Below are 14,092 nucleotides of genomic sequence, written 5' to 3' on the forward strand. Positions count from 1 at the left end.
ACGCCACGAATAGACAGCGTGAAATGCGCATTACATATGCATAAATATATTTGCCGACGAGTCCGCCGAACTTCCACACCGCTAACTCACCGCGCCAACCGAATTTTGGTTGCATCTTGCGCGCGCGGCTCCGAAAGCGCATCCCTTTTTCTTCATCCCTCACGTCAGGCGCTTCTGATTCGCTGCAGTTTTTATTCCTATATCAGAATATAACACATTGCTAACGTAACACCGATGCGAAATTCCCTTCGCTCGCGTTTCATTTACCATAATTCAAATCGAAATGTACATTATATAACCTGAATATTAACCATGCTTCCGGAGCAAATAGATATTACATGTATAATTTGTACACGAAGCTCCAAAAATGTTTGCAGTTTATAACGGACAATTAATTCATCATGTGTATTTAACAAGAAAATTATTAATTCACTGAGCCCCGTGAAAAGAGACTGGACAAAGATTCTATACTAATTATTATATGGAAAATTATGTTCCATTGATAAAATAAGTTAATTACATATAATGTATTTAGTATAATGTGGTATATAAAAAATATTATAGGCAAAAAGCTTAATGGATAGTTTTTTAATTATGATGTGTATCAAAGGTGTTCTGTGAGAACAACAAAATTCTTACACATTTGATACTAAAGCTCAAAAACTATCCATTAATGAGCCTTGTATTTATGACATTCTTTGTTTCTCAACATTAATTTTATCGAAGACGAAGAGCATGGATTGCGTCATCTATGTGTCGATAAAAATGAGAGAAATAGGATACGAAGACAGTCAGTCCTTATCTCTTTCTATTCAACCAATATCTTAAAAAGAGAAGAGATTGGCTGTCTTTACACTCCTTCCTTTTCATTTTTATTGACTACATTTATTTAGATACGGATACCGCAGTCCATGTTCTATGTCTTTGAGTTTTACACATATATTTCTGACTTTAAAGGATTTGTAAACGTCCAAGTTTCATTTTATTTTAATTGGTTTAATTTGACGTTATAATGCATTGGATGATAAAATGCAGGAACATGCCTAAGTGTCCCATTAACACCGCCATTAATGCGATTGATTTCAGACTGGAGTGCGTGGTGAATGCTCTTTGTCGCGGCCTGAGTCACGCCTCTGGCAGTCTGTCGCGTTTGGTGCTCGACATGAATCTGTCCGGTGAGCAAGTGTCCCGGGTCTGCGAGGCACTTCGCGACTGCATTCAAGTGCAGGCGTTGCACTTGCCCCATTTAGGCTGCGGATGCGAGGGTCTGGCATCGGTCGCTGAGTTGCTGAAGGAACGGCCGCTGTTGGCACTCAACCTGGCTGGCAGCTGGGGCGCCAAGAATGAGGATCCGTCCAGCTCTGGCATCAGTATGGGTAAAACCTTGCTATTATTGTCCCTCCATTCGACGAGATTCCGTCGTCGACGCGATTCCACGATATTTTATGAAAATTAGATATTGGCATGATATATTTTGTCGTAATTAGACTCGTGATTGTGTTTTTGTTCTCCTTGACTCCGAAAGTATTTGCAACTACTTAAGACAGATTGAAAAATATTTAATTGCTTTTTATTTTAAAGTTCCTGTCAAGAAACGGTGAAATCAGACATTATTTAAGAAACATTTCTTAATTTTGTCATGCATTTATTTAATTATTCTGAATGAATAATAATTATATAATTAAAATAAAATAATCTTGTGGTTTCAAGAATAAATCAAATATAAATAAATTGCTTCTATGTATTTGCGGTAATTAATACGTATAAATTTACATTGCGGAAGCTTATAGGCAATTTATTTATATTTGAATGATTACATAATTAGATAAAATTATTAATTTTTATGCTACTTCTGCTTTGCAGAGATTTTTTTATTCAGAAGATCATAACAAAAAAAATATTTAAATAGGAACTATAGTTGTGAGTGAAGCCATTTTAGCGACCATTTTTTTAATTAAAAAATTCAACCCTCTGGACTCGATTTACATTACGTACATACATATATCGAAAGCATGTATGCATATTTCGCAATGAATCGTGTCGACAAAGTTGCGCGTTTTGCCAACCGATGCGAAGCGTAACATATGGTCCCTATTGTCATTTGACGTCCACGAATTTTTACAAAATATCAACCACATTCTATACTTTATCGTCACAATTGTCCCTTGTGAATTGAAATATCTTTTTCTCTATATACTTTTTCTTTATGTACTGTATCGAGATCATTAAGCGTTCTTCTTTAAGAACCTATAATACATTTACAAAAGATGAATCAATAATTCTAGATACGAGTATTACGATTTTTTTTTAATATAAAATTAATATAACACGCATGTGTGAAACACACGAATAAAATTAAGAAACGTTTCTTTACAACTAAATTTTTGAACTTATTGCATTCATTATTTAATGGTATATGCACTAAAAAAAACTAAGTTTTAATAAATATTTGTGTTTGAATTGTTTTAAATAAATACTTATTAAATATAAAAATATGTTTATTTCATATAAAAACCATTAGTTCGATTTAACTATTATTTTTTATCGAGTAAATATTTATTTACCATAAGTAAATATTTACTTAGTACTATTCAAAGAAATAAAATTTTAATTAAGATTTAGTAATTTTTTTCATGTGTTATATAGAGAATTTTTTAATAAAACTAATATAATATTTTCTCTGTATTTTTAAACATTTTTCAAGTTCGAGATTAAACGTTCGAAGTGTTCGTTTCGAAGAATAAATGAAAAATTAGCGAACCTCCTTTATAGATTTACGAAATAATTTCGTCGCTCTGTTCTGGTTATGTGATCCCATAATGGTTGAATTGTTGTCAACGGTCCGACCGCGGCAATTCACTGAAGAGTGACAACGGTGACATGTAGCCGGGAAAACTACTCGTAGCCACATTGATACGACCGCAACAAAAGTAACATTGTTGCGAATGTATACTTGCCATTAACACGACTCAGGAATTAGAAACTTGCGAATCGCGCCGACAAATCCACGCGAGCAAAAGTTGTGGCGAAGCTAAAATGGATTTTGCTCCTTCCGAAGCTTTAAGTGCCATTTGCTCGCAGATCACGAACTGGAATGTTCGATTTATTTACTGTTTTATATACTTAAAGACCTACAGTATTTGCAACAATCAAAATGACAATCGAGACAGTCAATGATAATCTGACAAAATAAAAATTGGTATATTGGAACAAAGAATTAGCAATATATGAAAATATAATGATTGATTTTTTTTAGATTTGAATAATCAACTTATCTTGCCTGAGAAAATGTTTAATTTAGAATTTAAATTAATTTATAATTATTACGTTATATAAAATTTTTAGAATTATAACGTATTCATTTTATCTTCTTCAAATGGTGTGTTTAATACTATAATTTATCAATTTCATTAAAGTGGAACGATATATTAATTATTCAATTTTTTTTAACAAAGTTAAATAATTGGCATGTAAAATTTGCTTGAATGATTAACTTCTCTTATAAAAATCTGATATTGGGCAATTTATTACTGAAAGGTAATAATTATTTATTTGAAATACTAAAACCAATGAACAGTACTTTTAATGTATGTATAAAATAAATAATTAACTATTGTCTTTCATTATTAAATTCAGCAATATTAAATTTCTGGGGTTGTCAGTATCATAAGCTAGAAATCGATATCCGATGACAAATTGATTCGCACATAAGCACAATTACACAGGCACGCGAACTTTATATGATACCAATTAGCTAATCTTGATCGCTTGTATTTGAAAACTATCTCGACATTAGAATTTCTGGCTCTAATTGAGCTTTAGAATATTCTAGTAAATTATCAATGCTCGTGGAGTGTATTATAAATATTCACATACGCAGCCGTGCATATGGATATAATAGATTTCCCTTCTCGGTGGTTCATTCGCAGCTTCGAAAGAGGAGGAATTATAAGCACTGATGATGCACACTTTGAGGGAAGCCAATCCGTTTACAAGAGTCGCTCGGTTCGCCGAACGAAGTAAAAGCAGCTCGTCGCACCCTCTCTTCCCACGAAATTGCCAATCGATCGGATTTAAAGTGACTACGTCTCGCCAGGAAACTCGCGACTTTTGCACCGCATCGCGCTGTAAGATTGCTCGCAGATTCTCGAAGGAATCACTTTTTATCGTGTCCGCGTTTTCCCGGTCATGTTTTTCTTAGCTGAAAGGTCCTCGTAAAACAATAAATAGAAAGTTCCTCATCGTGTAATCGAACTTCTCGCGGTAAATGAATAAAAAAGCACATTTTTATTCCTCTCTTAAACGCTACTACATTCCAATATAGATATGTAGCAAAAAAAGACCGGTTTAATTAAAAAAGAGCTAACGCTCGCGTTTTATTAATTAAACTTTCGGTTAAATTAATAAAATTATATGTTGATTTTTTATAAATAATTTTGATGTTAAAATACTAAGTATGTTAAATTACACATATTTCATGAACTTGTTTTATTCATTTGCGGCCCGATTATCTGTTATAATTTTTCTCCATAATTAAAAAAAATTGATTTATCAAGCGCTTTAATAGTCTTTTTATTTGAGCGGTTTGTATAGTTCAATTGCGACCTCATCTGCTTTTAAAGGGAAATAATACGTCGTTTAGAATCACAACCGTGCAGCAGTGTTAAATCGCAAAGTTTTTCTAATGGCGCCACGTCCCGGTCGCGCAAATGGCTCTAAACGAAACTAAGCGCCATTACAACTTTCAAGCCGTGTGTAAAGTCTGCGCAATTAACGATTATTATGTTAGCTCGGAATTGAGAGTGCGCGCGAGTTTACTTATCAACTCCGTTAAAACTCATGGACCACGGTTCAACATGCGTATTCATTGAGGATACTGATAATACTTTGTGTTTATTTTTACTTCATAATTACTTTATAATTATCTTAAATGTACTTAAAATATTAAGGATTATAACTTATTAAAGTTTTTCTGCTGTAAAAGCTCCATATCAATATTGTTTTGTAAATGAAAATATGAAAAAATTTCTATTTTTCACAAAAACTTAATGTTGACATTGAAATATCAAGATAAAGTTAAAAATTGTAGGTCTCTTTTAATAAAAGCCACAGATTTTCTTCAAATTCTCAGAGATCTTACTGAAAGGGAATTATGGTATAATCTCTCGAAATTCTCATTCCTGCATTTCGGATTCCTGAAATACTTGCGGCTTGCTCGATCAGTTCCGATCGTTCTCAAAAGAGAGTAACGTTACGCCTGAAAGATCACGTTTATTCAGACATCCCTTTTTAATCGTTGTATTTTCCCTCCCCTTTTCTTTCTCTAAGTCTCGAAATCGCTTTGCATCGTCGTTCGCTGCAATGCGCGTTTTCTCGATCGTCGCGTACAATCTCTCGTCGACTGGCATCCAATCACGCTAAAACGCCTTGGATAACATTGAATCGTCCCGAGACCATTGGTGTAAGCAATACGCGTAACAGCAGCATCGTAAATTTACCTGATTGCTTTAAAAAAAACCATCGGTTGCATTGCGTAAAAACTGAAGTCACGTTTAACTGTTGAATAGAAAATTGAAAAGGATTGCATGTAAAAGGGATTTTAATGTAAAAACAATATTTAATTATCAAAATTTTTGGGAAAACATTTCATATCATCTATTAAATTTATATGCATATGTATAAAGAGATGTTAAATTTCAATCTGAAAATAATGACTACTTGAGAATAAAATGGTAGGATAAGATCTAGAATTATAATTTATGTTCAATGAGAATGTAGAATTCAACTGAATAATAGAGCAGATCGTCAGAAATCGATTCATAAAATGAGACTGCTAATTTGTGAAAGTGCTGAAGCGAATAAAATAAATCCGCAAGATAATCTTGAAAGCTCTTCACATTCAAAAAATAACATTTAACGTTTTATGATTTTCACAATCTCTTTCACTGCGCTACGTTTCTTATCAATTTCATATTATATGTAACGATATCGAGTTTTCGAATTTAACGTAAGAAAATAGCGAGTTTCTCGAAATGGTAATAAAGCAGCGATTATTTCTTGCTTATATTATCAAAGCATTTGTGCCATGTTAGGGAATATGAAATGTAAATTGGATGTCGGAGGGAGCATGAGCTCGATATCGAAATTGCTTTTCCCATCGAAAGGATTGGACAATCCTTGTTACCGATTATCCTAACTAGGTCACCACCGCCAATCGGACTCTATTATAATTAATTTTACACGACACGAGCATAAACGATATGCAAGTTGCATTTTAGAGCAAAAACTTTCCACATCCTTGTACCGTGATTGAGTAAGTTTAATACAACGTAGCGAGAAATTTCTACCTTCGCATAAAGGAGACAATAATTAATACCGAATTATGCATTCGCGAGTCTCTCAGACAGGGAGAATAAATGGGTTTGCATTAAACTTTCTTTTTCATTATCTGAAAGCATTGAAAGATATCAAATTTTAATGAATCTAATACGACTTTAGCAAGAGATTTCTATCATCTCTTTCTTTTACTTTGTATGACAGAAATAATAATTAAAACTATATTATTAAGCATACAAACAATAATAAATATACATACAAGTATTTATATACAATAGAAATAATTAATTTTATAATAAACTTTATTGAAATGATTTCTGCTAATTAATTTATTCGTTAATCAATTAATATCCTCTCTTTTAGCTCTCTCTCTCTCTCTCTCTCTCTCTCTCTCTCTCTCCATACCTTTTCGTAAAATGAATTAACTTGATTGACAGAAAGAGGCAAAATTATCTTGAGTACATTAATATTAAAAACTTAATTATTAATTTTAAAATGTATTAATTACGCGCAATACGCATTAATTATATTAAAATTACTTTAGATTAAATAAACATAGGCTTATATTTTCGGTTTTAATTAATTCCGGTTGTGATTTTACAACCTATTCTTGAGAAAGAGAAGAGTGCGAGAGACACTTAAAATGAAAAGAAACTGAACGCTCTTTTTTATTTCCTGCATCAAACGTCCAAATAAAATAAATTGATGTGAAAGGGCGTTATAATGCTGGCGGATAATAAGTCAAGTCGGCGTTCAAACGCACGATATCAAACACACATTTTTCTCATACCAAAATTTTTTTACAAAGAACAAGTTCTTTCACCGTGGAAAAATTTCTCTTTTACTTTTGCGCTTTGTGCGTTATTACATATTTATCGTCGAGATATTGCTTTAAAATAATAATAACAAATGATATTTCAAAGCAGTATTTTTCAAGAGACGACAGATTACAATCCTTTTAAATAACAGAAGCACGTGAAATATTTATTTGCGCTTATATAAATACCTAAAATAAATTTCACATGTTATAAATGTATGAAATAAAATTACATACATTTACGACGTAATATTTCATCATGATACTTCAACACGACATATTTTGGCATCATAATATGTACGTCAAACTAATTAACATTATCGTAATCACTCTTGTGCCACGAGTATTGATGATTTATTAATGAAATCGTGAGTTCGCTACCTCGTCGGGTTAATCATCGTCTGAATGATCGTATGACGTAACGCGATTTTATGCCCCAGTTACGACGTAACTTCCTATTACGCGAAACTCCGACAGTGTCCCGACGGTGTCCATCAATTTAATCTCGACAACGACGACGACGACGACGACGACGACGACGACGACGACGAGGACGAGGACGAAGATGAGAGAAAGAACGACACATTTGCATCGCGCGTGTCTAAGCACATACTCAAGAGTGTGTAGAAGTTTGTATGAAGTTCATGAACAAAAGTTAACACTTATTATAACAGCTCAACTTAGAAATTCTCTGGAAACTATACACGAGAGAATAGGAGAGAGGGAGAGACAGAAAAAGAAAGAGAGGAGATATACTGTCTGCCTGTGCGAGCAAAGACAGAAATCCCTGCTCCTGGCTGGTGGACACGATTTTCTCGTCACGGAGTAGAGGGGATGTAATTAATCCGGGGAAGGTTGGGCCAAGCACACACGTCTTGCACATACACGTACACACGGTAACCAAAAACAAACGAAAGTTTTGAATGAGGCGGAAACGATACGGCACATTGAAATCCAATTGACTAAATCGTCTGTCTGTTGTCGTTTATTGTTCTCGAACGGAATTTACGAAAAGTGTTAAGAGTTGGAATTATCGTAATTTTTTCTTTCGATATATTGCTGCTTCAATAAAATGTCGATGAAAAGAAATTAGAAGAATATTTTTCGAGCATCTGTTGTATATTTATGTTTTTGCTGAAACGTAGGAGTTCTGAAGAAACGAAAGTTTAAGCACTCAAGGATCTAACGATGAGTTTCTCGAGAGTCCAAAAGTGTCAAGTTTCGAAAAGGTGGTTCACGGATCCAAAGACCCATTGAATTCGCAAGTTTTACGAACTAAGGATCGAAAACTTCAGATTACGAGGTGTAACAGGCTGAAGACATAAAGATTCTAAAATTGAGCAGAGAAAAAAAGGATTAATCGAGAAACTTAATGAGCGATGCGCTAATTTGATCCAGAATGGATATTGCTTTAATGAATGAAACTCTCGTCGAAATGAAGGACGTCGAAATCAAGCGACACGTCGCGACGAGCGTTACGAATTAATATTCATCCTGGATCTCGCGAGACAGTTTCCTCGAATTTTCCCGTATATCTAATTTTCCCCGACCGATATACACGTCCCAGATGAGATCACGTCCAAAAAGGAGTTTAAGCCAGCGCTCAATCCCGTACCGTGGAATCCACATTTGAGCTAGACTGTACATACAGCACATCCCTCGTTGAACATCCGGAGCAATGTTAACGTTACCGGTGCGGTATCGTCGTAGCTGTTGAGGGCAAAATAAAAAAGGAGCAGCACTGGTTAAAACAGTTGAAATTTAAACGTATTAACTACATTTGTTAAAAGAAATAAAGATTTATTTTAAAGAAAAAGGGTCTATTTTAGCAATTTATAAAACAATTAAGATTCTTTAATTGTTTATTGTAATTAAAATTGAAATAAAGAAGAATAAAGGTTGACAGGAATTGGGATTGTAATAGTGTGCTTGAATTTTATATTAAAAGTAATATTTCGTATCAGTGCACTCCTCGCCCTGATGAAGTGAACATGCGAGGTTCTCGAGAAACGTTGGTATATTTAATTTGTCGTGTTCACATTCAGATGATATTAACTCCAAATAGTTTAACTATTGATTTCAAACATAGAACATACACTGTTAGAAATTTCTCAATGAATTTTAATTAACATGTAAAGGAAGCATGTGGTTATGCACGAAATTAAATGTAATGAATGATGTAAATAAAAACTAAATTACAGTAGTCTTAAATGTGATGAACGTGTGTATTGAAATTAATGAACACGTTATTATAGAAATTAATTTACACGATAATGAAAAATACGAGATCTGTAACTGAAAAGTAATTTACGTTAATAACATGTAAGAAACGTAAACGTATTAAACGTTAAGCGTTAATAGTATTAGGCTTAATTAAAATATTATTAATATTCGTAAATGTAAAAGTACATTAAATTTCATTAATATGTACATTAATAGTTATTTCAATTACGATTAATTAAATGTCATTTATATCCGTAAATGAAAAGTATATTAAATTTCATTACACTTAATTTTTCAGTTACTGTAAACTTAAATCTCATTAACATGTGCATTAATAGTCCTTTCAGTTACAGAGAAATTAAACTTCATTCACCAACGTACATTAAAAGTTAATGAAATTTAAGAACATTTCTAACAGTGTATGTTTTGGCTAGCCATCTTCAACATCAGATTTATTTTTTCGTTATTGGAATTTGTTATGAGAATTTTATCAACTATTTTCTTAGAACTTTTTATATCTTGTTTCTCTTAATCAATTAATCTTTTAGCAACATAAATCATATTTCTCATTGCTTTCATTTTTATGCGTATATTTCGTATTATAACAGAATATATTATAGTAATTTTTTTCGATATATATTTCTAATATTTTAGAAACAGAAATATAATAGTGATTAACAGTATAATAAAAAAGAAAATTAAAGAAAAGAGTGTATAACATTGTAATATTTTTAGTTCTGCGCCACTGCTCGTCGCATTCAACTGTAATTCTAAAAGGATGCGATGGCAGAACGTCCTCGAAATAGCGATAAACATTCCCTAATTTAATTAGTAATTACGAAATGCTCGTTGCAATGCACCGGACGCGATGGCACGATTATCGTACGTGGCGGTGTATTCCCACTCGGATAACTCGTCCTACGTGGCCTGTCGTTGATTGATCGTGTTACATAGCGGGCTCGATTACAGAACAACGCGTTACCGCACGGTTACGAGTTTAACGCTGATAAAATTCGCTCTGTAACCAAAATCTGCGCTCCGATTCGATAAATCGACACCGAGAGGCGAAAAGAATCGGTGCCACTTTATGAAACTGGAGAACGGAGAAATTTATGGGATTTGATATCCGAATTCGCTGCTCTTCTAGAATATTCAAACATTTTTTTTATTCTTCTACTTTCTTCTCAGATCATTTGAAATAACATTATATAAAAATAATATAATATATAATTGAATTATTTATTTAAAAATATTTATATACATAGATTACAAGATTTTATTCTTATTTTACTGATTGTTGTTTAATAAATTTTTTTTGTTTTTTTTAATAAAATAATTATGTGTATAATAAAAAAGAACGAAAATAGCAAAATAAATTTCTAATTATTAACACAATTTAATTTTTAAATCTTAAAAATTTTATATTAAAATATTATTTCTAGATATGTTTATACATATATAACATACATAAAATAATAAAATGATAAATATATTTTAGCGCAAAAATATATATAATCAACTCGTTTATCTCAAATAAGGAAGTCGAGAGAATCTATGGCGATATTGCGCGCTCACAGAATTACTCAATTTTACCCGTGGCCGAGAAGTGTATTTGCGGCTGTAAAGAAGCTTCTAAACAAATTTACTCACCGCTTATATTCCGTATATACCGCTTTAATAAAGGTTACTATCGATAAGACAAGTGGAAATTGTGTGGGGCATCTACCTCATAAAAAGTTACGTATCGTCATCACGCTGCTCGCTCGTAGAAAAGAACAAATCACCCTCTATAAACCCTATCTTTCGCTTTTTCAATTTAGCGTTATTCTCGCCCATCTTTCGTAACCCCCGCGTCATAAAGGTTTTTCACGCGGACTTATTTAACTTTTCCTTTAAACCAATCGCAACGAGAAAAATGTGATCGCGCTGCGCGCGACATTTTAATATTTGATTCCGAATATTCCTGCAACGAATATTGAACATTGAAAATCTTCTTTTACCTTTTGCATATTGCGTTTCTTTCATAGGTAACATAATTTAATTTCCGCTATACTCGTATATTATTATACTTATCTTTTTTATTCCTTTTCTTTTTTATCTCTTTTCTTCTTTTTTTACAGTGTGGACATCTAATAATTTGATAAACAATTTAATATTACTAATGTTAATGAGCATTTGTTATATTTGGTGCTTTCGATTTGGTATTATACATATCGACACAAATATCATTTTATCTTTCTTAACATTCAGAAAGTAACGAAGACGGAATAACACTTGTGTTGACTTGTGTCACTAAATGGAAAGCACTCAATATAACAAATACTCATTAATCAATAATATTAAATTGCTAATATAAAAAATATAAAGCATTACTAGACTCAAGATTTATCTTGACTGAATATAGTCTTCTTCATTTATTTGTGTTGAACATTTCTCGATCCATTTTTCATTTAATATTCTAGAGCCTTAAGATCGTAAAATTTCGACCTTATTTTGATGAGGTAATTTCACGGCAGGTTCAGGTTCAGGTTCTGGATCTGGCAGCAGTGGCTGCGCCTCCAGCACCCTCGGCACCCTACCGCTGAATCGCTGTTACTCGTCCTTACCCAGAGGAGCGTTAACGGCTTATGGGAGCTTGACACGACCCGCCACTCTGCCGCGTCTTCCACTGGGCCTAGGTTTGGGTCCGGCACCTAATAACAGCAACGGACCTCTGCCTCAAAATGATCGGGATCGAGACAGCAACGGAAGTAGCAAAAGAAATAGCGACAGCGTACTTTGTCATCGACTGCCTTTGTTGCATCCCTTACCCACGTGCGACGTCGCCAGCCATCAGGGCACTGGCTTCCACGAGATATTCAATGCTATCAGGTGACTCGTTTTGACATGCATGATTTCTCTATTTTTTATAAATTGTTATATGTATATTAATGAAATCGAGGAAAAAGGAAATGGCAGAAAAATTAAATTCTTTGAAGAAATACGTATCTTTGAATAATTTAATTAAAAAATATTTTTCTGATAAATATTAAATCAATATTGTTACAATAAAAAATTTTAAATAAATGGAAGAATAATATTTTTTACTTTGTTAACATTTTTTATCATGATACGAAGCAATTATTTTGTTGTCGTTTTAGTAAACTCACCAGTTCTTTTGTCCATAGGATATTAATTCTTTGTATTTATTTGTTGGCGCTTTTATATTTTTTGCGTTAACATGAATTTATATGTGAAAGATTATTCATTAGAACACACGAATATGCAAAGTTACGCTACTAATCATTTGAGGGAAAAGGGAAGATTTAATCTGGAGCCATCGCGAAATGTTAATAGCATAAATCCTGATCGATCTTCGTCTATCATGCGTACTAATAGTTCAGCATGAAAATCCAATAATTTCACGTAGAATGACATTAAACGCGGTAATGTTAATAATTATACGCGACATTTCGTTATCGACTTAATCACACATTACGCGATCATAATTATCATCACAATCGAATGTTTTACGGTCGAGAGGGACTGAATGGCGACCAGTCGTGATGCATATTTTTACGCATAAATGAATACAAGCGCCATACATATTCCTAGTATATATGCATTCTGGTGCAGTAATCTGACTGAATAAAATATTCAAGATACCGTCACGTGTTGATAAAACGTTACGTTTAAAATAATAATTGCGTCTCTCGCAAACTTTTGCGTATCGCGCAAAAATCGCGAAAAAATTCACCGTTTGATAATTTTAGTAAAATTTTTACTGATATTTTTTAATAAAATTTTGGAAGAAAATTTTCCAAGAAAAAAGAAAGGAAAACAAATTTAATAATATATTTATATTTTTAGACCGTATATGTGAGAAACACAATCAATATTAGAAATTTAAATGCCTATTACAGTCGGAGCTGGATCTTCGTTGCTTTTAAATAATTCAATCTTGAATTACTAATGTATACTATATATGTACTTGCATATATACCATATTGTAGTCTTTTTCTAACTGCGCTCCGAATTGTTTTTCCGGACTAAATAAACGCAATTAAAACTACTCTAGTAATCGCGAATTAAATTGACAAGCAATTTTAATAATTTGATGCTACCATCAAGTATCATATATTATAAAGATGTTAATATATTAAAACTATTAATAAATTTATTGCGAAAAATATTACCTCGGCCGGGACTTGAACCCGGATCTCTTGTAAACCGTACGAGCGTCCTGAGCCATTAGACTACCGAGGCCTTAGTAATATTCTTCGCAATAATCGGTACACTAAGGAAACAACGTCTTTCTTTCAGGCGACGTAATCTAAACAATATATTTATAAATACTTAATAAGAATGACATTTCTTTAAAGAAGAAAGATTTTAGAGAGAAAAATGATCTCTTTGCAGTTTAATTCGGCTCTCTCTTTCCGAGCTTTTATACATACGAAGGCCTATTACGTTCGCGGCCTTGAAGCAAATGACTGAATAACTTGTCTTTCTTGATTACTTCTCGACGAAAAAGATGATTAGAACGAAAAGCATCCCCGAACTTCTTCTGGTCTTCTTGAACGATCAGTAAACGAGTTATGGAAATTAAAGCGAATGAGCGGGAATATTTCGTTAGCGAAATTATGCGAACTTCGCGGATGGCGGCGGCAGAAACTTCGGTCGGAAGCTGCTGGATCTCCTCGATTATGTCAACAGCCTTCTCTCCGGCGTGCCGCA

At 33.1% G+C, this 14,092-nt stretch overlaps 1 protein-coding gene across 2 annotated transcripts in view; it reads left to right on the plus strand.

Annotated features, from left to right (window-relative positions):
• Positions 1-14,092, plus strand: part of LOC108765743 (uncharacterized) — a 150,704-nt gene that overhangs the window by 93,390 nt on the left and 43,222 nt on the right. For both annotated transcript variants that reach the window (XM_018514588.1, XM_018514596.1), the window contains exons 7-8: positions 1,087-1,376; positions 11,893-12,247. In XM_018514588.1, the coding sequence (XP_018370090.1) occupies positions 1,087-1,376; positions 11,893-12,247 (645 nt within the window). The remainder of the gene's footprint in view (positions 1-1,086; positions 1,377-11,892; positions 12,248-14,092) is intronic.

Source organism: Trachymyrmex cornetzi, unplaced genomic scaffold, assembly GCF_001594075.2.
Source record: "Trachymyrmex cornetzi isolate Tcor2-1 unplaced genomic scaffold, Tcor1.1 scaffold117, whole genome shotgun sequence".
Lineage (NCBI taxonomy): Eukaryota > Metazoa > Arthropoda > Insecta > Hymenoptera > Formicidae > Trachymyrmex > Trachymyrmex cornetzi.